At 55.5% G+C, this 26,368-nt stretch overlaps 2 protein-coding genes across 2 annotated transcripts in view; both read right to left on the reverse strand.

Annotated features, from left to right (window-relative positions):
• Positions 1-11,121, reverse strand: part of FBN3 (fibrillin 3) — a 59,731-nt gene extending 48,610 nt beyond the window's left edge. Inside the window, exons 1-8 of the mRNA XM_033082404.1 lie at positions 11,007-11,121; positions 9,860-9,982; positions 7,676-7,951; positions 6,441-6,494; positions 4,825-4,950; positions 3,428-3,553; positions 445-564; positions 46-183 (exon numbers count right to left, since the gene is read on the reverse strand). Of these exons, the coding sequence (XP_032938295.1) occupies positions 46-183; positions 445-564; positions 3,428-3,553; positions 4,825-4,950; positions 6,441-6,494; positions 7,676-7,951; positions 9,860-9,982; positions 11,007-11,115 (1,072 nt within the window). The 5' untranslated portion in view covers positions 11,116-11,121. The remainder of the gene's footprint in view (positions 1-45; positions 184-444; positions 565-3,427; positions 3,554-4,824; positions 4,951-6,440; positions 6,495-7,675; positions 7,952-9,859; positions 9,983-11,006) is intronic.
• Positions 11,122-11,260: 139 nt separating this feature from the next.
• Positions 11,261-26,368, reverse strand: part of LOC117008239 (fibrillin-2-like) — a 33,550-nt gene continuing 18,442 nt past the window's right edge. The window contains exons 7-14 of the mRNA XM_042780031.1: positions 20,633-20,830; positions 19,177-19,302; positions 16,452-16,577; positions 14,232-14,384; positions 13,040-13,237; positions 11,893-12,036; positions 11,665-11,784; positions 11,261-11,265 (exon numbers count right to left, since the gene is read on the reverse strand). Of these exons, the coding sequence (XP_042635965.1) occupies positions 11,261-11,265; positions 11,665-11,784; positions 11,893-12,036; positions 13,040-13,237; positions 14,232-14,384; positions 16,452-16,577; positions 19,177-19,302; positions 20,633-20,830 (1,070 nt within the window). The remainder of the gene's footprint in view (positions 11,266-11,664; positions 11,785-11,892; positions 12,037-13,039; positions 13,238-14,231; positions 14,385-16,451; positions 16,578-19,176; positions 19,303-20,632; positions 20,831-26,368) is intronic.

The following is a 26,368-nucleotide window of genomic DNA, read 5'->3' on the forward strand; positions in this document are numbered from 1 at the left end:
CAGCAGAGCCTGGCACAGCCTGGCCCAGCCCCAGCAGAGCCTCACCGATCTCGCAGCGCTCGCAGGGGCTGCCCCAGGCCGCCCCCAGCGTGGCACAGCACTCGGATTTCAGCGTGGCCCCGTTGATGTTGACCTCGCAGCGCCCGTCCTGGATGTTGAGCCAGCAGGTTCCCTTCATGCTGTCTGCAGGGACACACGGGCTCAGGGCTGCCCAGCGCCCCCCGTGCCAGGGCTGGGACCCCGAGGGGCAGCTCAGTCCCTCCCCAGTGCTCCTGGCATTCTCTGAGCCTTTGGGGTGTGGCTGTTCCCCCAAAACCTCCCCGAGCCCAGCCCTGGGCACCCCCAGCTGCTGTGGGAATTCCAGCCCAGAATTTGCTCCCTCTGGGGTGGCTGTGCCAGGGCTGGTGACGCTGGCAGTGCCACCCCAGCCTGGCAGGGGCTCACCCACGCAGATGGTGCCGCTGGGGTCCAGCTTGCTGCCCGGGGAGCACTCGCAGGCGAAGGAGCCGGCGTTGTTCCGGCACAGCCCGTTCACACACGGGTTGGACGTGCACTCGTTGATGTCTGGGGGACAGGGACAGGGGGGTTAGGGACAGGGACATGGGGATAAGGGACATGGACAAAGGGACAGGGACATGGGGATTAGGGACAGGGGACATGGGGATAAGGGACATGGACAAAGGGACAGGGACAGGGACATGGGATGAGGGACAGGGGACATGGACAAAGGGACAGGGACAAGGGGATTAGGGACAGGGGACAAGGGACATGGACAAAGGGACAGGGACATGGGGGTTAGGGACAGGGACAAGGGGACATGGGGATAAGGGACATGGGAACAGGGGACATGGGGATAAGGGACATGGGGACAAGGGGCAGGGGACAAGGGACAGGGACATGGAGACATGGACAAAGGGACAGGGACAGGGACATGGGGACATGGGGACATGGAGACAGGGGAATAAGGGACATGGGGACATGGGGATTAGGGACAGGGGACATGGACAAAGGGACAGGGACAGGGACATGGGGATTAGGGGACAGCGGACAAGGGACAGGGGATAAGGGACATGGGGACATGGGGGGATGAGGGACATAAGGACAAGGGACAGGAGAATAAGGGACATGGGGACATGGGGCCATGGAGACATGGGGATAAGGGACATGGGGACAAAGGGACAGAGAGAAAACGGATGGGGACAAGGGGACGTGGGGACATGGGGATAAGGGACATGGGAACATGGGGACAGAAGGCCAGAGGGAGAGGGGGCCATGGCAACATAGGGATAAGGGACATGGGGACAGAGGGACAGGGGATGTGGGGACATGGGGACATGGGGATAAGGGACATGGGGACAGAAGGACAAAGGGACAGGGGACAGAGGGACAAAGGAATATGGGGACAAAGAGGGACAAAGTCACTGTGGGGGGTGACAGGGGACACGGCCCTGGGGACACAAACTGGAGGAGGTGAGAGCAGAGAGTGTGAAGAGCGCTCTAATTGTTCTTTACGGGGTTTTAAATAGAAAAGGAAAAGTTAAAATCTGTTAAAATCTATTAGATATGAGTATATAAAAATATAAAGTGTGGCAGGTAGGAATATGTTGTGATATGATATAGTTGTGACATGGAGAATAAAAATAATATATAATGTACTAATATAATGTATTATATAGTAATAATAAATACATATTAATAATATATAAAATGTATTCCATATTATACATAGTATATCATATATAATGTAGTCTGTATTCTATATTCTAAATTCTAAATTCTATATTCTATACTAAATATTATATACTATTGTTATATAGTGTATATTACATACTATATAGAATATAGTATATATTTTATATTATGTAATATAGAATATAGAATAGAGAATATAGAATATAAAATGTAAGAAAGACCACACAATGTATTATAAATAATAAATAATAAATTATAAGTCCTATAGAAATTATATATAAGTATACACGTCATACAGACAGCTCTAACAACAATATTAAAAATACAAGATTTAAAGAATTTTTTTGGTTGGGACACTTGTGTGCAAAGTGCCAGCTCTGAAATCTTTGAGGGCTCTGCACAGGAAACCATTCCTTCCCCTCCCAATCACAGCCCTGCAGTCCAGCTCCCCAAACCCGGCAATTTTGGTCAAACCTCAAGCTCAAATTTTGTGGCCCTGGAGGAAATTGAAATTGCTCTGGTTTCCAGGCTCAGATGTTTTGGTGTCAGGTGTCCACTGCTCTGAACCCAGGGTGAAAAATCACTAAAAACCACGGGGGAAAGCCCTAAAGATGAGGTCAAACCCTAAAAATGAGGTCAAACCCTAAAAATGACATCAAATCCCCCCTGACCCCAGAGGTGCAGCTTTGCAGAGCAGTGCAGTGGGGAGGGAAGCTGGGATTCTGAGGAGGGATTGATTCCCAGAAGGGATTTCCAACAGGGATTTCCAACTGGGATCTCCAGCAGGGATCCCCAACACGGATTCCTAAAAGCGATTTTCCAACAGGGATCTCCAGCAGGAATTTCTAACAGGGATTTTCCAACTGGGATTTCCTATCAGGGATCCCCAGCAGGGATTTCCCAAAAGGGATTTCCCAGCAGGGATTCCTGTCAGGGATTCCCAGAAGCAATTTCCCAACAGAGATTCCCAGCAGGAATTTCCCAAAAGGGATTTCCCTGCAGGGATTTTCCAGCAGAGAACTCCTGCAGGGATCTCCAGCAGAGATTTCTCAGCAGGGATTTCCCATCAGGGATTCCCAGAAACGATTTCCCAACAGGGATTTCCAGCTGGGATCCCCAGCAGGGATCTCTAACAGGGATTTCCTGACAGGGATTCCTAGAAGTGATTTCCCATCAGGGATCCCCAACAGGGATTTCCCAAAAGGGATTTCCCAGCAGAGATTCCTAGAAGGGATCTCTAACAGGGATTTCCCAGCAGGGATCTCTAACAAGGATTTACTAGCAGGGATTTCCAGCAGGGATCTCCATCAGGGATTTCCATCAGGGATTTCCCAACACTGATTTTTCCAGCAGGGATTCCCATCAGGGATTTTCAACAGTGATTCCCAGCCTGGATTTCCCATCAGGGATTTCCAACAGGGATTTCCCAACACTGATTTCCCATCAGGGATTTCCATCAGGGATCTCCATCAGGGATTTCCCAACACTGATTTTCCAGCAGGGTTCCCCAGCAGGGCTGGCCCGAGGCAGGACTCAGACCCCAGATTTTCCCTCCCCAGGCAGGACTCAGATTCTGGATTTTCCCTCCCCAGGCAGGACTCAGACCCTGGATTTTCCCTCCCCAGGCAGGACTCAGACCCTGGATTTTCCCTCCCCAGACAGGACTCAGGCCATGGATTTTCCCTCCCCAGACCCCGGATTTTCCCTCCCCAGACCCTGGATTTTCCCCCGGTACCTTCGCAGGTGTCGGTCTCGGTGCGGAACACGAAGCCCTTGGGGCAGGTGCAGGTGTAGCTGCCGGGGGTGTTCCTGCACAGCCCGTTGTCACACAGCAGCCGGTTCACGCTGCACTCGTCCACATCTGGGCACAGACACACATCTGTCAGCTGCCTCGGGCTGGGGAGGGTTAATTCCCCCCCACACTCACAGGAGGGACCCACGGGGTCGTGGGTCCAAGCCCAGCACAGACACCCCAAAATTCCCAGAGTGTCCCTGCTGTGGCCATTCCCGGGGGAATTTGGGCACAGGAACCATTCCCAGATCTCCATCCTAACCCCTGGCACAGCCCCAGCCTGTCCAGAGTCCTGTCCCTGCTCCCAGGGCAGTAACCAGAGCCCCAAGAAACCCACAGAGCCTGCCCTGCTCTGCAGGAAGGAGCAGGGAATGAATTCCTCATTTTCCTTCCATCCTTCCTTCCATTTCCTTCCTTCCAGGAGCTCTCCAGCTCCCACCCTCCCCATTCTCCCTCCATTCCACATACTGGGGAGGATTTGGGGGGTGCTGCAGTAGCTCCTGGAGGTGCCTGGCACCCCCTGATTCCCCTGAGCCCCCCCGAGCCCCCTGCATCCCCTGCATCCCCTGAGCCCTCTGAGCCTCCTGAGCCCCCTGAGCCCCCTGCACCCCCTGATTCCCCTGAGCCCCCCGAGCCCCCTGAGCCCCCTGCACCCCCTGAACCCCCTGATCCCCCTGCATCCCCTGAGCCCCCTGAGCCCCCTGAGCCCTCTGAGCTCCCTGAGCCCCTTGAGTCCCCTGAGCCCCCCAAGCCCCCTGAACCCCCTGAGCACCCTGAGCCCCCTGAGCCCCCTGCACCCCCTGAGCCCCCCGAGCCCCCTGAGCTCTCTGACCCCCTGAGCCCCCTGCACCCCCTGAGCCCCCCGAACACCCCTGCACCCCCCTGAGCCCCCTGCACCCCCTGAGCCCCCTGCACCCCCTGAGCCCCCCGAACACCCCTGCACCCCCCTGAGCCCCCTGCACCCCCTGAGCCCCCCGAACACCCCTGCACCCCCCTGAGCCCCCTGCACCCCCTGAGCCCCCCGAACACCCCTGCACCCCCCGAGCTCCCTGAGCCCCCCTGAGCCCCCCTGCACCCCCTGAGCCCCCCGAACACCCCTGCACCCCCCTGAGCCCCCTGCACCCCCTGAGCCCCCTGCACCCCCCAAGCCCCCCGAGCCCCCTGATTCCCCTGAGCCCCCCCGAGCCCCCTGCATCCCCTGCATCCCCTGAGCCCCCTGAGCTCCCTGAGCCCCCTGCACCTCCTGAACCCCCTGCACCCCCTGAGCCCCCTGAACCCTCTGCATCCCCTGCATCCCCTGTTTCCCCCGAGCCCCCTGCCCTGCCCTGCCCCTGACTCACCCACGCAGTTCTTGCCCGTGGGGTCGGACTCGTAGCCCAGGTTGCAGATGCAGCGGTAGCTGCCCCGCAGGTTCTCGCACATCCCGTTGGGGCAGATGTCGGGGTTCAGGGCGCACTCGTTGATGTCTGACAGGGAGAAGAGGCAGAGATGGAGCCCAGGAGGTGCAAAGACAGCAAACAGGAACCTTCCATCTCCTGGCTCTTTGCTGCAGGAACCGTGGGTCCCAGAATGGGAGGGACCTCAAAGCCCATCTCGTTCAGTGCCACCACCCCAGGCTGCTTCAGGGATGGGGCAGCCACAGCTTCTCCCTGTCCTGCCCCAGTCCAGGACTCTGAGGACAGAGCTGGATAAGGGGCTGGGAACAGCCCAGCTTTGTATCAAGGGCGCTCAGATCCTTGTGTGACATCCCAGAGTTTTCTTTACCCCAGTACTGAGCTCAGGGCTTTGAATCACCCCTGGATTCAGCCCTGAGGGACCCAGAGGGGTGGCAGCCATGTGGGCACGTCCCTTCCCTGCAGGAGCATCCCCTCCTCTGCTCTTTTGGAGCCAATCCCCGGTGCCAGGGCAGGGATTTCACCCAGCCCAGCCCAGGCTGTGCTGGCACCGTGGGCTCCCTGCAGTGCCAGATGGCCACGGCTGCCCAGGCACTGCTGGCCTTTGTCCCCACGCTCCTGGAGCTCAGTTGCATCCAGGGAAACCCAGCCTGGAGAGCTCTGAGTGCAGCCCTGGCTCCAGGCAGGGATGGAATGACCAGAGCATGGCCTTGCTAGAAAGAGCCTCACATTCCCTCGGGGCTGCCCCTGGCCAGGACACGAGCCCTGGATGGGAGCCCAGGAGCCACTGGGGCTTCTCCTCTGGCTCCTTCCCATCCCCAAAGCTTGGCAAGCCCTGGCTGCTCTCCCTGCTGATCCAAGCACTGCCCAGGGCTGGCTCTGGGACCTCTTGGAGCTCGGAGCAGCCCCTTGGCAGCACAGATTTGTCACCTCCCAGTGCCTGGGACACCCCGAGGAGGAGCAGGGGAGCAGGGGAGGGTCCCACTGCTCATTCCCATCACAGCAGGGAGGGCAGCCCAGCCTCTGCTGGCACAGCTCCCACACATCCATCCCTGCTCCAGGAAAAGCAGCTGAGGGTGCTTCCCGTGGAATCTGCGGGTCCCAGAGGAATCCTGCACATCCCTGGGGAATCCTGCACGTCCCAGAGGAATCCTGCACGTCCCTGGGAAATTCTGCAGGTCCCAGAGGAATCCTGCACATCCCAGAGGAATCCTGCAGGTCCTAGAGGAATCCTGCACATCCCTGAGGAATCCTGCATGCTCCTGAGCATTCCTGCACATCCCTGGGGAATCCTGCACATCCCAGAAGAATCCTGCACATCCCTGGGGAATCCTGCACATCCCAGAGTAATCCTGCACATCCCTGGGGAATCCTGCACATCCCTGGGAAATTCTGCAGGTCCCAGAGGAATCCTGCACATCCCAGAGGAATCCTGCAGGTCCTAGAGGATTCCTGAAGGTCTCTGGGGAACCCTGCACATCCCTGGGGAATCCTGCATGCCCCTGAGCATTCCTGCATGTCCCTGGGGAATCCTGCAGGTCCCAGAGGATTCCTGCACCCACCTCTGCCATCAGCCGTGATCCCGATGCCGCTGCTGCAGAGAGCCTGGAATTCCGCTGGGAACAGAACAGAGCAGAGCAGTGAGTGAGGCAGGGCAGGGTAGGGCAGGGCTGGGGCAGGGCAGGGCAGGGACAGGGACAGGGACAGGGCTGGGCAGGGAAGGGAAGGGAAGGGAAGGGAAGGGAAGGGAAGGGAAGGGAAGGGAAGGGAAGGGAAGGGAAGGGAAGGGAAGGGAAGGGAAGGGAAGGGAAGGGAAGGGAAGGGAAGGGAAGGGAAGGGAAGGGAAGGGAAGGGAAGGGAAGGGAAGGGAAGGGAAGGGAAGGGAAGGGAAGGGAAGGGAAGGGAAGGGAAGGGAAGGGAAGGGAAGGGAAGGGAAGGGAAGGGAAGGGAAGGGAAGGGAAGGGAAGGGTGGGACTCAGGGTTTGGACCCGCTGAGGGCTGAGCTCTTTCTTTGTCACAGTTCTAGGGCTGCTCATGCTCAGCCAACACAACCACAGAACGAGCTGAGGGACCCCAAGGATCACCCAGCCCAACCCCAACAACCCCAACCCAAACAACCCCAACAACCCCAACAAAAACAACCCAAACAACAACAACCCCAACCCAAACAACAACCCCAACAACCCCAACAACCCCAAACCCAACAACCCCAACCTCAACAACTCCAACAATCCCAACAACCCAACAACTTCAACCCCAACAACCCAAACAACCCCAGCAACAACAACCGAACAACTCCAACCTCAACAACCCCAACAACTCCAACAACCCCAACAATCCAAACAACCTCAACCCCAACAACCTCAACCCCAACAACCCCAACAACCCAACAACAACCCCAACAACCTCAATCCCAACAACCCCAACCTCAACAACACCAAAAACCTCAACAACTCCAACAACCCCAACCCAAACAACAACAACCCCAACCTCAACAACTCCAACAATCCCAACAACCCAACAAACCCAACAACCCAACAACTTCAACCCCAACAACCCCAACAACCCCACCCCGTGCCTGGCAGCGTTGTCCAAACTCTCCCTGCTGTCCAAACTCTCCCTGCTGTCCAAACTCTCCGTGAGCTCCCCCATCCTCTTTTCTGTGACTTTGTTCATTTTAACACCGACACTTCCAACACCCCAACACCAGATTTAGGCACCCACTCTCCATTTCTTGCCCCATTCCCAACCCCCCCAGCCCACCCTGCTCCCCTGCCCCACCCAGGGTTGGGCTCACCGGAGTTCTTGGCGGGGCAGGGCTGGCAGGGCTCGCCGAAGCCGTGGTCGGGGTTGGCGCAGCAGCACTCGGATTTGGTGACGGCGCCGGGGAAGGGGCGGGCACAGGTGCCCTTCTTGATGCCCCCGTAGCAGGTGCTGCGCATGTGGGTGTCCACGCAGACGCGGCCGTCCACGCCGATGGCCAGGCCCCCCAGGCACTCGCAGCGGAACGAGCCCTCCGTGTTGATGCACCAGCCGTTCATGCAGATCCCGGGGGTCTCGCACTCGTCGATGTCTGGGCGTGGGTAGGAACGGGAGAGGGGTGAGCTGGGGGTGAGGGACAGGCAGGGACAGGGGTGGGAGACACGGGAGAGGGGTGGGAGACACGGGAGAGGGGTGGGAGATACAGGAGAGGGGTGGGAGACACGGGAGAGGGGTGGGACATGAGGAGAGGGGTGAGAGATATGGGGAGAGGGGTGGGAGATACAGGAGAGGGGTGGGAGACACGGGAGAGGGGTGGGAGACACGGGAGAGGGGTGGGAGATACGGGAGAGGGGTGGGACATGAGGAGAGGGGTGGGACACACGGGAGAGGGATGAGAGACACCGGGAGAGGGGTGGGACATGAGGAGAGGGGACTGGGACACAGGGAGAGAGGATTGGGACACATGAACAGGGGCAGAACACACGGATAGGGGCTCAGGACACATGGACAGGGGCTCAGGACACACAGATGGGCTCAGGACACACAGATGGGCTCAGGACACACGGACAGGGGCTCAGGACACACAGACGGGCTCAGGACACACAGACAGGGGCTCAGGACACACAGATGGGCTCAGGACACACGGACAGGGGCTCAGGACACACAGATGAGCTCAGGACACACAGACAGGGGCTCAGGACACACGGACAGGGGCTCAGGACACACGGACAGGGGCTCAGGACACACAGATGAGCTCAGGACACACAGACAGGGGCTCAGGACACACAGATGGGCTCAGGACACACAGACAGGAGCTCAGGACACACAGATGAGCTCAGGACACATGGACAGGAGCTCAGGACACACAGACAGGGGCTCAGGACACACTGACAGGGGCTCAGGACACACAGATGGGCTCAGGACACACTGACAGGGGCTCAGGACACACAGATGGGCTCAGGACACACGGACAGGGGCTCAGAACACACAGATGGGCTCAGGACACACGGACAGGGGCTCAGGACACACAGATGGGCTCAGGACACACGGACAGGGGCTCAGGACACACAGATGGGCTCAGGACACACAGACAGGGGCTCAGGACACACAGACAGGGGCTCAGGACACACAGATGGGCTCAGGACACACGGACAGGAGCTCAGGACACACAGATGGGCTCAGGACACATGGACAGGAGCTCAGGACACACAGATGAGCTCAGGACACACGGACAGGGGCTCAGGACACACAGATGGGCTCAGGACACACGGACAGGAGCTCAAGACACACAGATGAGCTCAGGACACACAGATGAGCTCAGGACACACAGATGAGCTCAGGACACACAGATGGGTTCAGGACACACAGATGAGCTCAGGACACACAGATGGGCTCAGGACACACAGACAGGGGCTCAGGACACACAGACAGGGGCTCAGGACACACAGACAGGAGCTCAGGGCACACGGACAGGAGCTCAGGACACACAGATGGGCTCAGGACACATGGACAGGGGCTCAGGACACATGGACAGGGGCTCAGGACACACAGACAGGGGCTCAGGACACACAGATGGGCTCAGCACACACAGACAGGGGCTCAGGACACACAGGATTGGGATTCACCCACCCAGGATCAGGATTCCCTTGCCCACGGTCAGGATTCCCTTGCCCACCATCAGGAGTCACTCTCCCACCATCAGGAGTCACTCTCCCAGGTCAGGAGTCACTCACCCAGGTCAGGAGTCACTCACCCAGGTCAGGAGTCACTCTCCCAGGTCAGGAGTCACTCACCCAGGTCAGGAGTCACTCTCCCACCATCAGGAGTCACTCTCCCAGGTCAGGAGTCACTCACCCATCATCAGGAGTCACTCACCCACCATCAGGAGTCACTCACCCAGGTCAGGAGTCACTCTCCCACCATCAGGAGTCACTCTCCCAGGTCAGGAGTCGCTCACCCACCATCAGGAGTCACTCTCCCACCATCAGCAGTCACTCACCCACGCAGTAGCGCCCGTTGGGGGCCAGCACAAAGCCGGGTTTGCAGATGCACTTGAAGCTCCCGTCCTCGTTGATGCACATCCCGTTGAGGCACATGTTGGTGGTGGCACACTCGTCGTGGTCTGGGGGCACAGAGGGGACCCCAGAGCTGCAGCAGGACCCTCCTGTGCCCCGAATCCCCTGTGTCCCAAACCCCCTGTGCCACAAATCCCCCTGTATCACAAACCCCTGTGCCCCAAACCCCCTGTGCCCCAAACCCCTGTACCCCAAATCCCCCTGCCCCAAACCCCCTGTGCCCCAAATCCCTGTACCCCAAATCCCCCTGCCCCAAATCCCCTGTGCCCCAAATCCCACAGAGCACCCTCATGGAAATCTTTCCTGGTCAGCCCTGGCTTTGGGGACAGCCCAGATTAATCCCCCAGGAGAACTGATCCCAGCCCAGCCCTGTCCTTGTTCTCAGCCCAGATTAATTCCCCAGGGGAAGGTGTTCCCAGCCCATCCCTGTCCTTGGGGACAGCCCAGATTAATCCCCAAAGAGAACTGATCCCAACCCAGTCCTGGCCTTGGGGACAGCCCAGATTAATCCTGCAGGGAGAACTGATCCCAGCTCATCCCTCTCCTTGGGGACAGTCCAGACTAATCCTGCAGGGAGAATTGATCCCAGCCCAGCCCTGTCCTTGTGCTCAACCCAGATTAATTCCCAAAGAGAACTGATCCCAGCCCAGCTCTGGCCTTGGGGACAGCCCAGATTAAAGCCCCAGGGGAAGGTGTTCCCAGTCCAGCCTTATCCTTGGGGACAGCCCAGATTAATCCCTCAAGGAGAACTGATCCCATCCATCCCTGGCCTTGGGGACAGCCCTGATTAAAGACCCAGGGAGAACTGATCCCAGCCCAGCTCTGGCCTTGGGGACAGCCCTGATTAATCCCCCAGGGAGAACTGATCCCAGCCCTGCTCTGTCCTTGTTCTCAGCCCAGATTTTCCCCAGGGGAAGGCGTTCCCAGCCCAGCCCAGCCCTGTCCTTGTTCTCAGCCCAGATTTTCCCCAGGGGAAGGCGTTCCCAGCCCTGTCCTTGTTCTCAGCCCAGATTTTCCCCAAGGGAAGGTGTTCCCAGCCCAGCCCCAGCCCCTGCAGCCCCGCAGCCTCACCCACGCAGTTCTTGCCGTCGGGGGTGATCTCGAAGCCGGCGTTGCAGATGCACTGGAAGCTGCCGTCGGTGTTGACGCAGCGCCCGTTCCTGCACATCACCCCGTTCATGATGCACTCGTCGATGTCTGCAGGGAAATCACCCACAGTGGGAGCAGGGGCAGGCAGGAGCTCCACACCCCCTGAGGAACCCAGGCAGGTGCCCTCAAACACGGGAATTCCTCCTCAAAAACCCCGCTTGGGAAATCAGAATTTTTCACACTGCCAGGCAATGGGGGAGCCTTTGGAAGCTGCTTTGTCAGGGAGGGAGAAAACAAAAATTTCAAAGCTTGGGCACTGCCATGAAAATCTGCCTTTGGTCCCTTCCTATCGCTGTTTTTTGGCAGCCCCTCACCTGCAGCAGGACAGCCCTGCTGGAAATCCTGCACCCACACTAGCACGGGTTTGGGATCAAGTGAAGTTCTCCCAGCAGAATTCTCATCCTGGGGAGGACTCTGCACTCTGTCCCTTAATTGCCACCAGAAAATTTTAAGGAAAGCCAAGGCAGAGGAAACTCCTGTGCAGATCGGATCCTCACTGCACTTCACCCTACAGCCCTTCTGCAGTGCCAGGGGCTCTGCTGACCCCTGCAGCCCCCCAAAAGCGGGGGACAGCCCTTACCAATGCAGGCCTGCTTGGTGGGGGTGCTCTGGAAACCCTCGTGGCACTTGCAGTGGTAGGAGCCCGGCGTGTTGACACAATCCCCGTGCACACAGGGGCTGCTCGAGCACTCATCCACATCTGCAAGGGGGGCAAAAAAACCCAAATGTGAGGGACCCTGAGGCACAGCAAAGGGCAGGAGCAGCCGAACAGCCTGGGGGAGCAGCCTGGAGGAGCAGCCCCACTCACCAATGCACTCGCCCCGCACGTCCTGCTTGTAGCCCATGTTGCACTCGCAGCGGTAGCTGGACGGGGTGGGGATGCAGCGCCCGTTCAGGCACAGGTTGGTGAAGTGTTTGCAGATGTCGATGGTCTGGTTCAGCGTGGCTGTTCCTGGTGGGGCACAGGAGGGTTACAGAGTCCTTGGGTGAGGCACAGGGAGGGTTACAGAGCCCCTGGATGTCCCCAGGTAAAGTTGGGTAACCCTTGGATGGCCCAGGGCTCAGGATGGTGGCGGTTCCTGGGGCACAGGAAGGGTCACAGCCCCTGGATGTCCCCAGGATTCCTCAGGCCCTCCCGGGCAGCTCGGACAAACCGGGAATTCCTGATTCTGGAGCTCCCCGGGCAGTTCGGAAAACCGGGAATTCCTGATTCTGGAGCTCCCAGGACCCCTCCTGGGCAGCTGGGACAAACCGGGAATTCCCGATGCTGGAGTTCCCCGGATCCCTCCCGAGAATTCCCAGTTCTGGAGCTCCCGGACCCACCCCGGGAATTCCCGATTCTGGAGTTCCCGGGACCCCTCCCGGGCAGTTCAGACAAACGGGAATTCCCGATTCCAGAGTTCCCCGGACCCCTCCCGGGAATTCCCAATGCTGGAGCTCCCCAGGGACTTCAGAAAAACCGGGAATTCCCGACGCCGGAGCTCCCGGGAATTCCTGATTCTGGGGTTCCACAGATCCCTCCCGGGAATTCCCGATTCTGGAGTTCCCCGGACCCCTCCCGGGAATTCCCGATTCTGGAGCTCCCCAGATTCCCTCCCAGGCAGCTCGGACAAACCGGGAATTACCGATGCTGGAGTTCCCCGGACCCCTCCCGGGAATTCCCAATTCTGGAGCTCCCCGGACCCCTCCCGGGCAGTTCGGAGAAACCGGGAATTCCTGATTCTGGAGTTCCCCGGACCCCTCCCAGGCAGCTCGGACAAACCGGGAATTCCTGATTCTGGAGTTCCCCGGACCCCTCCCGGGAATTCCCGATTCTGGAGTTCCCCGGACCCCTCCCAGGCAGTTCGGACAAACCGGGAATTCCCGATTCTGGAGTTCCCCGGACCCTCCCGGGAATTCCCAATGCCGGAGCTTCCCGAACCCCTCCCAGGCAGCTCGGACAAACAGGGAATTACCGATGCTGGAGCTCCCCGGGGTCATCCCGGGCAGCCCCGGGATCCCGCCCTGCCCGTTGGCTCCGTTCGGGCCGATCCCTCCGGGCCCGTTCAGTCCCGGCCCGACCCCGTTGGGCACGAACCCAGGAATTGCCGGGAAGTTCACGGGGAATCCTGGAGCCACCGGGAGCCCCTCGATGCACAGCCTGCGGTACTCGTCTGAAACGAAACAACACACAAAACAAAACAAAACAAAACAAAAACCAAAACAAAAAAACAAAAAACAAAAAACAACACAAGGCTTTTGCAGCAGCTCCTGCATCCCCCTGCAGGGATGGGCAGGGAGCAAAGGGGGATTCCCGATGGGAATGGGATCTAGGAAATGATGGGAATGGGGTTTGGGGTCTGGGATTTGGGGGCTGGGTTTGGGGGGCTGGATTTGGGGGCTGGGTTTGGGGGGGCTGGGATTTGGGCTGGATTTGGGATGCTGGATTTGGGGTCTGGGTTTAGGGGATTGGATTTGGGGGCTGGATTTGGGATGCTGGATTTGGGGGCTGGATTTGGGGTCTAGATTTGGGGGGCTGGGCTTGGGATGCTGGATTTGGGGGGCTGGGTTTGGGATGCTGGATTTGGGGGCTGGATTTGGGGGCTGGGTTGTTTGGGGGTTGGGTTGTTTGGGGGCCTGGATTTGGGGGGCTGGGTTTGGGATGCTGGATTTGGGGGTTGGATTTGGGGTCTGGGTTTAGGGGGTCTGGGTTTGGGGGGCTGGATTTGGGGGCTGGGTTTGGGATGCTGGATTTGGGGGCTGGATTTGGGGGCTGGATTTGGGGGCTGGATTTGGGGGCTGGGTTGTTCGGGGGCCTGGGTTTGGGGGGCTGGGTTTGGGGGGGCTGGGATTTGGGCTGGATTTAGGGGTTGGGTTTGGGGTCTGGATTTGGGATGCTGGATTTGGGGGCTGGGTTTGGGATGCTGGATTTGGGGGGGCTGGGATTTGGGCTGGGTTTGTGGGTCTGGGTTTGAGGTCTGGGTTTGGGATGCTGGGTTTGTGGCTGGGTTTGGGGTCTGGGTTGTTTGGGGGGTCTGGATTTGGGGCGGCTGGGATTTGGGCTGGGTTTGTGGCTGGGTTGTTTGGGGGGTCTGGATTTGGGGGGGCTGGGATTTGGGCTGGGTTTGTGGCTGGGTTGTTTGGGGTCTGGATTTGGGGGGCACTCACCCGAGCCCCGCACGGGGCACATCTCGGGGGTCTGGCCGATGGCCCAGCAGCGCCCCGAGTCACAGCAGCACTGCATCCTGCTGGCCTGGCCCGGGATGTCCCCGGCACAGCGGCCACCCAGCAGCGCCGAGAAACACGTCCCCAAACGCTGGTCTGGGACAGGAGAGACGGGGACAGGGACAGGGACAGGGATGGGGACAGGGACAGGGATGGGGACAGGGATAAGGGACAGGGACAGGGAACAGCGACAGGAGAGACGGGGACAGGGACAGGGATGGGGACAGGGATGGGGACAGGAGAGACAGGGACAGGGACAGGGATGGGGACAGGGACAGGGACAGGAATGGGACAGGGACAGGGATGGGGACAGGGATAAGAGACAGGATGGGAATAAGGGACAAGGGACAGGGACAGGGACAGGAGACGGGGACAGGGACAGCAAGAGATGGGGACAGAGACAGGGACAGGGACACGAATAAGGGACAGAGAACAGGGATAAAGGACAGGGACAGGGATAAGGGACAGGGAACAGGGACAGAGAACAGGGACAGGGACAGGAGAGACGGGGACAGGGACAGGGACAGGGACAGGGACAGGGACAGGAGAGACAGGGACAGGAATAAGGGACAGGGACAGGAATAAGGGACAGGGACAGGGACAACAGGGACAGGGACAGGGACAGGAGAGATGGGAACAGGAATAAGGGACAGAGAACAGGGAGAAGGGACAGGGACAGGGGACAAGGAACAGGGACAGGGACAGAAAAGACAGGGACAGGGACAGGGACAGGGACATGAATAAGGGACAGAGAACACAGATAAGGGACAGGGACAGGGAGAAGGGACAAGGGACAGGGAACAGGGACAGGGACATGAATAAGGGACAGGGACAGAGAACAGGGACAAGAAACAGGGACAGGGATAAGGGACAGGGAAGAGGGACAGGGACAGGAATAAGGGACAAGGAACAAGGAGAAGACACACAATCACAATGTGCCACCACCCCCCTGCCAGCAGCTCCCACGGGATCCCCCCCAGCCCATCCCAGTGGGACCCCTGAGCCCAGCCTGGCCCTGCTGGGGCTTTGTGGCTCCTGGCCCAGGCTCGGGGCTCTGGGGTGTCACAGCCAGGCCCCACCTGGCACCAACCCCTGCAGGAGAACCTGGAACCCTCCCCTGCTCTCTCCCACCTTGTTGTTTTTTTTTTTTTTTTTTTTTTTTGAAGCGGATTAATGAGGGGGAAAATCTCCCGGGGTGGGGCTGCCACTTCCCGGGAATGTCACTGGAATTAATTGCCCGGGGCTGTTTGATCTGTGGGTTCTGCTCCCAGCCCAGCCCGGGGTCCCACAGGGTGACCCCAGCTCAGAGCAGCAGCTCCCTCCTCCCCCAGCCTGAGGGGGTTCAGCTGGAATTGCTCCCCCCAGGAAACCCCAGCCTCCAAAACCAGAGCAAAGTCAGGGCTGGAGAGGGGGATTGGAGTGCAGAACTGGAGCAGATCCTGATCTGGGGAGGGGGAGAGGCCCTGGGGGTGTTTGAGTCCCAGTTTGCACAAAACCCTCTGTGGGCACCTCAAACCCCAAACCCCAAACTCATCTGTGCACCCCAAACCCTCTGTGGGCACCACCAAAAACCCCAAACCCCAAACCCCTCTGTGCACCCCAAACCCCCATGTGAGCACCCCCAGACCCCACACCCCAAACCCTCTGTGGGCACCTCAAACCCCGAACCCCTCTGTGAGCACCTCAAACTCATCTGTGTACCCGAAACCCTCTGTGGGCACCTCAAACCCCAAACCTCAAACCCCTCTGTGCACCCCAAACCCTCTGTGGGCACCTCAAACCCTCTGTGGGCACCCCTAAAAACCCCAAACCCCAAACCCCTCTGTGCACCCCAAATCCCTCTGTGAGCACCTCAAACCCCAAACCCCAAACTCCTCTGTGCACTCCAAACCCCTCTGTGCACCCCAAACCCTCTGTGGGCACCTCAAACCCCAAACCCCAAACTCCTCTGTGCACCCCAAATCCCTCTGTGAGCACCCCAAACCCTCTGTGGGTACCTCAAACCCCGAACCCCAAACCCCAAACCCCTCTGTGCACCCCAAATCCCTCTGTGAGCACCCCAAACCCTCTGTGGGCACCTCAAACCCCAAAACCCAAACCCCAAACCCTCTGTGAGCACCCCAAACCCCACACCCCACACCCTGTACCCCGTTTTGGGCTCACCCAGGCAGCGGGAGCCGTCGGCGCTGCTGCTGAAGCCGCGGGGGCAGGAGCAGACGTAGCTGCCCACGGTGTTGGTGCAGTCGCCCCCGTCACACACCCCGGGCACGGCCGCGCACTCGTCCACGTCTGCAGGGAGGGAGATCCACAAAAACATGGAGAGTGTTCCCTAACCCATCCAAACCCCTCAGAAAACATGGAGAGTGTTCCCTAACCCATCCAAACCCCACAGAAAACATGGAGAGTGTTCCCTAACCCATCCAGATCCCACAGAAAACATGGAGACATGGAGAATGTTCCCTTACCATCCAAACCCCACAAAAACATGGAGAACATCTCCCTGCCCTTCCAAATCCCACAATAAACATGGAGAGTGTTCCCTTACCCATCCAAATCCCACGAAAAAATGGAGAACATTCCCTTACCCATGCAAATCACACAAAAACATGGAGAATGTCTCTCTGCCCTTCTAAATCCCACAAAAACCATGGAGAATGTTCCCTTACCATGCAAATCCCACAGAAAATATGGAGAACATTCCCTTATCCATCCAGATCCCACAGAAAACATGGAGAACATCTCCCTGCCCTTCTAAATCCCACAATAAACATGGAGAATGCCTCCTTATCCATCCAAATCCCACAGAAAACATGGAGAGTGTTCCCTAACCCATCCAAATCCCACAGAGAACATGGAGAATGTTCCCTAACCCATCCAGATCCCACAGAAAACATGGAGAACATTCACTTATCCATGCAATTCCCACAGAAAACATGGAGAATGTTCCCTTACCCATCCAGGTCCCACAGAAAACATGGAGAACGTTCCCTAACCCATCCAAACCCCACAGAAAACATGGAGAACATTCCCTTACCCATGCAAATCCCACAGAAAACATGGAAACCCCCAATGAACGCCCAATGAAACCCTAAATCAAATCCTCAATGAAACCCCAATCAAAGCTCAATGAAATCCCAATTAAACCCCAATCAAACCTCAATGAAACCCCAAATTAAATCCTCAATGAAACCACAATTAAATCCTCAATGAAACCTTAATGAAACCCCAATTAAATCCTCAATGAAACCCCACCCTGGATGGGATTTGGATTTTCATTGTCTCTCCCTGGATTTTCATTGTCTCTCATGGATTTTCTTTGTCCCTTATCCCCCCAGATGGATTTTGGATTTTCTTTGTCCCTTATCCCCCTGGATAGATTTTGGATTTTCTTTGTCCCTTATCTCCCTGGACGGATTTTGAATTTTCTCTGTCCCTTATCACTCCGGATGGAATTTGGATTTTCTTTGTCTCTGATCCCCCTGGACAGATTTTGGATTTTCTTTGTCCCTTATCACTCTGGATGAATTTTGGATTTTCATTATCTCTTATCCCCCCAGATGGATTTTGGACAAATCCTTCGGGACCATCCTGGCCGAGGCACTGCCATTACCTCACTGATAGCACAGCCTGGCCCTGCAGCACAGGAAGGGCTGAAAAACTGAAATTCTTGGCAGGGAAACCCTGGAATTGTGGCAGGAAAAGCTTTGTCCAGCCAGAGATTCCCCCTGCACTCCACACCACGGAATTGCTCCCTCCGGTGCCGTTTTTCCGGTTGCTTCCAGGATAATTTAAAATGCCACAGCTCCCTTGGCTGAGATTTATGGCTCTGGAGCAGCAGGATGTGTCCGAGCTCAGCTTTGATGTTCCCTCTCACCAGGAATTTTCTCGTGTCCTCACCGAATTTCCTCCCACTGCTGGATCCAAACCTGCCCTTCTCCCTTAAAACCTCAGCAGATCCTGTTTTTTTTAAATTTTTTAAATTTTTTTTTCCTTTTTTCCACCCTAATCCAGGTGTGGGATCGCTCAATTCCTCCCCAATTTGGCAATTCCTGCCCTCTCTGCTCATCTTTTTGCAGACTCAAACTCAATTTTTGGCGCTTCCCAAGCCGAGCTCGTCCCCAGCGGATTTTAGGGAGCAGCCTCAGCCCTGCCCTGCCCTGCTCAGAAAATTCCCAGTGCCAGGAATTCCCATCCTGCTCGGAATACAATGGACAATGGGATCACAGCCTTGGGGATGAGCCTGGAATGGAGCAGCCCCGGCTTGGAGGAGCTCCAGCTACAAATCCTGGATTTGTGGGGCTGGCGTTTCCCTGAGAGGAAAAGGATTTGGGTTTTGGGGTTTTTTTGTTTGTTTTTGGGGGTTTTTTTTTGTTTTTTGGGGTTTTTTTGGGAGGGGGGGTTGGATTTTTTAGGGGGTTTATTGGGGGGTTTTTGTTTGTTTTTTGGGGGGTTCTTTGTTTGTTTTTTGGGGGGTTTTTTGTTTGTTTTTTGGGTTTTTTGGAGGGTTTTTTTTGGGTTTTTAGGGGTTTTGGGGGGGGAGTTGGGTTTTTTTTTTTTGGTTTTTGGTTTTTTGGGGGTTTTTTTTTGGGTTTTTTAGGGGTTTTTTTTGGGGGGGAAGGGTTGGGGGTTTTTTTGTTGTTTTTTTGTTTTTTGGGGTTTTTTTGGGAGGTTGTGTTCCCACTAAAACATCCTTTAAAACCCTTCTGTGAACAAACCAAACCATTTCCTCCAGGTCTGAGGGAAGACCAGGCGACCAGGCAAGGCCAATTCCTCCTTTCCTGGCCTTGCTCTTTGGGAAGGAGATCCAAACCCCCTTTGGCAGGGCTGGAAATGGGGTCCAGCCCGGATTCCCACCTTGGGACTCCAGGATTTCTGGAGCCTCCCTTACCCTCGCAGCGGTGGCTGCTCTCGCTCTGCCGGTGCCCTGCAGGACATTTGCACTCGTAGGACCCCACGGTGTTGATGCAATTCCCGCCCTGGCAGAGGCCAGGGATGGCCTGGCACTCATCCACATCTGCGGGAGAATGGGCAGGGATTGAGGATCCCCTGGAATCCCCTGGGTCACATTCCCGAGGGAATCACCCCCAAGATGGCAGGGAACGAGTTCCTGCCTCCGGCAAAGGCGCGGTGGGCGATGGAGCTGCGCCAGCGCCACGGGGTTGGGATCCCCATTCCCACCCCATTCCCAATCCCATTCCCATTTCCATTCCCATCCCATTCCCATTCCCATTCTCATCCCATTCCCACCCCATTCCCACCCCATTCCCAGCCCATTCCCAGCCCATTCCCATCCCGTTCCCGTTCCCATTCCCATTCCCATTCCCATTCCCAATCCCATCCCCACCCCATTCCCATTCCCATTTTCCCATTCCCACCTCCATTCCCATTCCCATTTTCCCATCTTCCCATTCCCATTCCCATTCCCATTTTCCCATCTTCCCATTCCCATTCCCATTTTCCCATCTTCCCATCCCATTCCCATCTCTGTTCCCATTCCCATTCCCATTCCCATCCCATTCCCATTTTCCCATTCCCATTCCCTCACAGACCCTAGCAGGCCCCAGTGCGGATGTTGGGATCCCCATTCCCATTTTCCCATCCCCATTCCCATTCCCATTTCCCCATTCCCACAGACCCTGGCAGGTCCTGGTGTGGATGTTGGCGATGAATCCCCGCCGGCAGGGGTGCGGGGTTGGGATCCCCATTCCCAATCCCATTTTTCCATTCTTATTCCCATTTTCCCATCTCCACAGACCCTGACACGCCCCGGTGCAGATGTTGGGATCCCCATTCCCATTTTCCCATCCCAATCCCCTCACAGACCCTGGCAGGCCCCGGTGCGGATGTTGGCGATGAATCCCCGCCGGCAGGGGTGCGGGGTTGGGATCCCCATTCCCAATCCCAATCCCATTTTCCCATCCCAATCCTCTCACAGACCCTGGCAGGCCCCGGTGCGGATGTTGGCGATGAATCCCCGCCGGCAGGGGTGCGGCTGTGCCGGGCACATCTCGCAGGGGTGTGGGGTTGGGATCCCCATTCCCATTCCCATTTTCCCACTCCCATTCCCATTCCCATTCCCCTCACACACCCTGGCAGGCCCCGGTGCGGATGTTGGCGATGAACCCCCGCCGGCAGGGGTGCGGGGTTGGGATCCCCATTCCCATTTTCCCCATTCCCATTCCCATTTTCCCACTCCCAATCCCAATCCCATTCCCATTTTCCCATCCCCACAGACCCTGACACGCCCCGGTGCGGATGTTGGCGATGAATCCCCGCCGGCAGGGGTGCGGGGTTGGGATCCCCATTCCCAATCCCATTTTCCCATTCCCAATCCCCACACACACCCTGGCAGGCCCCGGTGCGGATGTTGGCGATGAATCCGCGCCGGCAGGGGTGCGGCTGTGCCGGGCACATCTCGCAGGGGTGGCCCCAGGCGCGGCCGATGCTGGCGCAGCACAGGCTCTTGGTGCACACGATGCCGCTCAGCTGGCCCTGGCACATCTGGTTGTTCACCTGGCTGAAGCACGGCCCCGTGCGGTAATCTGGTGGGAAATGAGAATCCAGGGGTTGGGAAATCCCAAATCGGGGAAAAAATGCGGTGAAAGTGGGTTATTGTGGTGTGTGTTAGTGTAAAGAAATGGAAATGGGGATGGGAATGGAAATGGGAATGGAAATGGAAATGGGAATGGAAATGGGAATGGGAATGGGAATGGGAATGGAAATGGAAATGGAAATGGAAATGGAAATGGAAATGGAAATGGGAATGGAAATGGGAATGGAAATGGGAATGGAAATGGGAATGGGAATGGAAATGGAAATGGAAAAAATAGAAATAGAAATTAAAATAGAAATAGAAAAAATAGAAATAGAAATAGAAATAGAAATAGAAATAGAAATAGAAATAGAAATAGAAATAGAAATAGAAATAGAAATAGAAATAGAAATAGAAATAGAAATAGAAATAGAAATAGAAATAGAAATAGAAATAGAAATAGAAATATTCTGGGATTCTCAAACTCTGGGATTCTCAGACTCTGGGATTCTGGAATTCTGAAATGCTGGAAGTCTGGGATTCTGGGTTTCTCAAATTCTGGAATTCTGGGATTCTCAGACTCTGGGATTCTGGGATTTTCAGAGTCTGGGATTTTGGGATTCTGGGATTCTCAGACTCTGGAATTCTGGGATTTTCAGACTCTGGGATTCTGGAATTCTGAAATTCTCCGACTCTGGAATTCTCAGACTCTGGGATTTTGGGATTCTCAAACTCTGGAATTCTGGAATTCTCAGACTTTGGGATTCTGGGATACTCTAACTCTGGAATTCTGGAATTCTCAGACTCTGGGATTTTGGGAGTCTGGAATTCTCAGACTCTCTTTTGTGATTAATTTGTTACTTCAACTCTCCAAAATCTCCTGGCGATTTCAGCTTTAAACCCAGACGCTGCAGGAACAGCCAGCAGCTTTCCCACTCCCAATTAGGATCCTCCCATCCCTTAAACCCCAAAGGACTTGAACCCAAATTTTTTTGCAGGGTTTTGCCCTCAGGAATGTGGCCTGGGCTCCCTGAGGAGGGATATTGGCACAGCAGGAAGCAAAATCCTTCCGTGGGCAGAGGGGGTGGCACTGAAGTGTTTGATCTGTGGCTGGGAAAAAAAAAAAAATAAACCTTGGAGCACGTCCTGGGGAGCCCAGAAAATTCCCCAGGGAGTGTCTGAGCAGTCAGGTGCTGGTCAGGAATTTCCAGGCTGGATTTAGGCAGTAATTAGGGACTGACCCCAATTCCCTGCTCCAGGATTAACCCCTGTTTGAGGCGACAAAAATCCTGTGAGAGCGCTGGGAGCTGTGTCCCAAAATCCAGGGAAAACACCCAGGAAATCCTCGGGAGTCAATTAGCAAAGAATTCCTCGTTTCCAGCTTAGTGCTCGCTCTGATTTGTGCTCTGGAGCGGTTTGTGATTGAAATTCAAAGCTGAGGAAATCGGGCTGTGGATGGAAAATTGGGATGGCAGCAGCAGAGAGGAGGATTTGAGAGGGAGGAAAGGAGCAGTTTGGGAGTTCCATCAGTGATGGCATCTCCCAAAAAAGCTTTTTTGGGAATCTGACCAAAAACATGGGGAGTTACCAAATAATGATCTTTTTTTCTTTTTTTTTTAACCCAAATTTTACATTTTCCCAGACCTGTGGCTGACATCACTGCGGGGTGGACCCCAAAAAACTCAGATTAATAAACGAAAAACCCCAAAATTGACGCTGTGAACAGAGAGAAAAGTGTCCAACCCTGCACCTCCCACCTCATCTCCTACCTCATCTCCCCCAGGCCCTGCAGGAATTCCTGCAGAGGGATAATGAATGCGGGATTGTGAGCACAACACCCCCTTTTTTAGCCCATAATTGCCCAAAATAACTTTTCCTGTGCAGATGACTCCTCTGGAGGGAATGGAGCCAAGGAAATCGCAGTCTGGAGAGCCCTGGCTGCCTCCCAGCCCCAGCTGGTGCTAATTTTAATGGGCAAATGATTAAATTTTTAATGAGGCACCAGTGAAGTTTTCTGAAGGAAATGGGGACGCTTAGGAGATGTCTGAAGCCTTTCCCAGTCCCTGCATGGGATCTGTGTTCCAGGAATCGCTGTGCTGCAGGGCCTGGCTTTTCCTTGGAAAATCTGGGGTTGTGCCCCCAAATCCCAAATCCCAGAGCAGAGCCCAGGGTGGGATCTGGGGCAGCTCCAGGTGACTCCTGGACTGCAAGAAATTCTGAATTTGGGGGGGTTTGGGGAACCCCTCAGCTCTGAATCACTAAAAATTCCAATGGAAATTCCCATTAAAGGAAAGAAGAAATTCTGAATTTAGGGGGGCTTTGGGGAACCCCTCAGCTCTGAATCCCTAAAAATTCCAATGGAAATTCCCATTAAAGGAAAGAAGAAATTCTGAATTTGGGGGGGTTTGGGGAACCCCTCAGCTCTGAATGTCTGACAATTCCAATGGAAATTCCCATTCAGGGACTGCAAGAAATCCTGGACGGGGAGAAACCTGGGGGGAAGGCTTGATCAGGATCTTCTGCAAATATTCACAAAAAAAAAAAATTTCCTTCACTCCTGCATCATCCAGAGCTAGGAGGGTGTTCTCCAGGTGTTCTCCAGGTGTTCTCCAACCTGGATCCATCATCCCAGGTGTTCTCCAACCTGGATCCATCATTCCAGGTGTTCTCCAGGTGTTCTCCAGGAGTTCTCCAGCCTGGATCCATCATTCCTGGTTTTTTCCACCCTGGATCCATAATTCCAGGTGTTCTCCAGCTTGGATCCATCATTCCAGGTGTTTTCCAGGTGATTTCCAGACTGGATCCACTGTTCCTGTTTTTTTCCAGCCTGGACCCATTGTTCCCTGTGTTTTCCAGGTGTTTTCCAGTCTGGATCCATTGTTCCTGTTTTTTTCCAGCCTGGATCCACCATTCCGGGTGTTCTCCAGGTGATTTCCAGGTGTTCTCCAGGTGATTTCCAGCCTGGATTCACTGTTCCCGTTTTTTTTCCAGCCTGGATCCATTGTTCCAGGTGTTCTCCAGGAGTTCTCCAGCCTGGATCCATTGTTCCAGGTGTTCTCCAGGTGTTCTCCAGGTGTTCTCCAGGTGTTTTCCAGCCTGGATCCATTGTTCCAGGTGTTCTCCAGGTGTTCTCCCGGTGTTTTCCAGGTGATTTCCAGCCTGGATCCACTGTTCCTGGTTTTTTTCCAGCCTGGATCCATTGTTCCAGGTGTTCTCCAGGTGTTCTCCAGCCTGGATCCATCATTCCTGTTTTTTTCCAGCCTGGATTCATCATTCCAGGTGTTCTCCAGCCTGGATCCATCATTCCTGTCTTTTTCCAGCCTGGATCCACTGTTCCTGTTTTTCTCCCACCTCGATTCATTGTTCCAGGTGTTCTCCAGGTGATTTCCAGCCTGGATTCACTGTTCCTGTTTTTTTCCAGCCTGGATCCACTGTTCCAGGTGTTCTCCTGGAGTTTTCCAGGTAATTTCCAGCCTGGATCCATCATTCCAGGTGTTCTCCAGGTGTTCTCCACCCTGGATCCACTGTTCCTGTTTTTTTCCAGCCTGGATCCATCATTCCAGGTGTTCTCCAGATGTTTTCCAGGTGATTTCCAGCCTGGATCCACTGTTCCTGTTTTTTTTCCAGCCTGGATCCATTGTTCCAGGTGTTCTCCAGGTGTTCTCCCAGTGTTCTCCAGCCTGGATCCACTGTTCCTGGTTTTTTTCCAGCCTGGATCCATCATTCCTGTTTTTTTCCACCCTGGATTCATCATTCCAGGTGTTCTCCAGCCTGGATCCATCATTCCAGGTGTTTTCCAGGTGATTTCCAGCCTGGATCCACCGTTTTCCAGCCTGGATCCATTGTTCCAGGTGTTCTCCTGGTGTTCTCCAGGTGATTTCCAGCCTGGATTCATTGTTCCTGTTTTTTCTCCAGCCTGGATCCATTGTTCCAGGTGTTCTCCAGGTGTTCTCCTGGTGTTTTCCAGGTGATTTCCAGCCTGGATTCATTGTTCCTGTTTTTTTCCAGCCTGGATCCATTGTTCCAGGGGTTCTCCCCACTCCCAGAGCTCTCCCAGCCCCAGGGTCTCCATTCCCCTTTTTTCTCCTTTCTCATTTTCTCCCTTCTCCCTTCTCATGGAATATTTTCTCCAGCCCGTCATTTCCTCCCTTCTCCCAAGCACAGCCACATTCCTCAGCTTTAACTGTTTGGGCTTCTGCACTTTCTGAGGCCAGACATTCCAAGTGTGGAAAAACACATCCAAAGGAAATTGTAAAGGGAGAACTTTCTCCGGGCTTTCCTGTCCTGTTTTTACGGTTTCCTGATGAAACCCGAGGGATTTTCAGCTCCAGAGGCACAGAGGGCTCAGGGAAACTCGGGGCTGGTGCTGCCAGAGCAGGAGGAGAGGCTGGGAATGCCAGAGCAGGGATTGGGAAATCCTGGGAGAGCCCTCGGGGTTGGGAATTGTCCTGCTTGGTCACTGGAGGGGCTGGGGGCACTTCCAGAGCTCCAGGCTCTTCCCAAGAATTCCTGGGGAAAGATGGCACTGCCCAGGGTCCCTCGGGAGAGAGAACAGCTCCTGGATTCCAGGGAAAGCTCCTGGATCCTGGGGAAAAGCTCCTGGATTCCAGGGAAAGCTCCTGGATCTTGGGGAAAGGTCCTGGATTCCAAGAAGAGCTCCTGGATTCCAGGGAAAGGTCCTGGATTCCAATTAAAGCTCCTGGATTCCAGGGAAAGCTCCTGGATTCCAGGGAAAGGTCCTGGATTCCAATTAAAGCTCCTGGATTCTGGGGAAAACTCCTGGATCCTGGAAAAAGCTCCTGGATCCTGGGGAAAGCTGCTGGATTCCAAGAAAAGCTCCTGGATTCTGGGGAAAGCTCCTGGATCCTGGGGAAAAGCTCCTGGATTCCAGGGAAAGCTCTTGGATCCCAGGGAAAGCTCCTGGATTCCAAGAAAAGCTCCTGGATCCCAGGGAAAGCTCCTGGATTCCAGGGAAATGTTCTTGGATTCCCAAGGAAACGCTCTTGGATTCCAGCGAAACAGAGAAAAGATCCTGGAACTCAGGGAAAAGTTCCTGGATCTGAGAAAAAAAGCTCCTGGATTCCAGGGAAACAGAGAAAAGATCCTGGATCCCAAGGGATAGCTCCTGGATTACAGGAAAAGCTTCTGGATCTCAGGGAAAGGCTCCTGGATCCTGGGGAAACAGGGAACATCTCCTGGATCCCAAGGGATAACTCCTGGATCTCAGGAAATGTTCTTGGATCCCAGGGAAAAGCTCCACAGGGAAGTTTCCCCCTGTTTCCCCCTGTTTTTTTTTCCCCTGTTTTTCCCTGTTTTCCCCTGAGTTTTTTCCCTTTTTTCCCCCTGGTTCCCCCTGGGTTTTTTCCCGTTTTTTCCCCTTTTTTCCCCCTGTTTTTCCCTGTGTTTTTTCCCTTTTTTTCCCCTGTTTTTCCCTGTTTTCCCCTGGTTTTTTTCCCTGTTTCCCCCTGGTTTTTTTTCCCCCATTTTTTCCACATTTTCCCCGGTTTAGGGCCAGCCCCAGCCCCTCACCTGGCTGCAAACCCCCAGC

The sequence above is a fragment of the Catharus ustulatus genome, chromosome 29, assembly GCF_009819885.2.
Source record: "Catharus ustulatus isolate bCatUst1 chromosome 29, bCatUst1.pri.v2, whole genome shotgun sequence".
In the NCBI taxonomy this organism is placed as follows: Eukaryota; Metazoa; Chordata; class Aves; order Passeriformes; family Turdidae; genus Catharus; species Catharus ustulatus.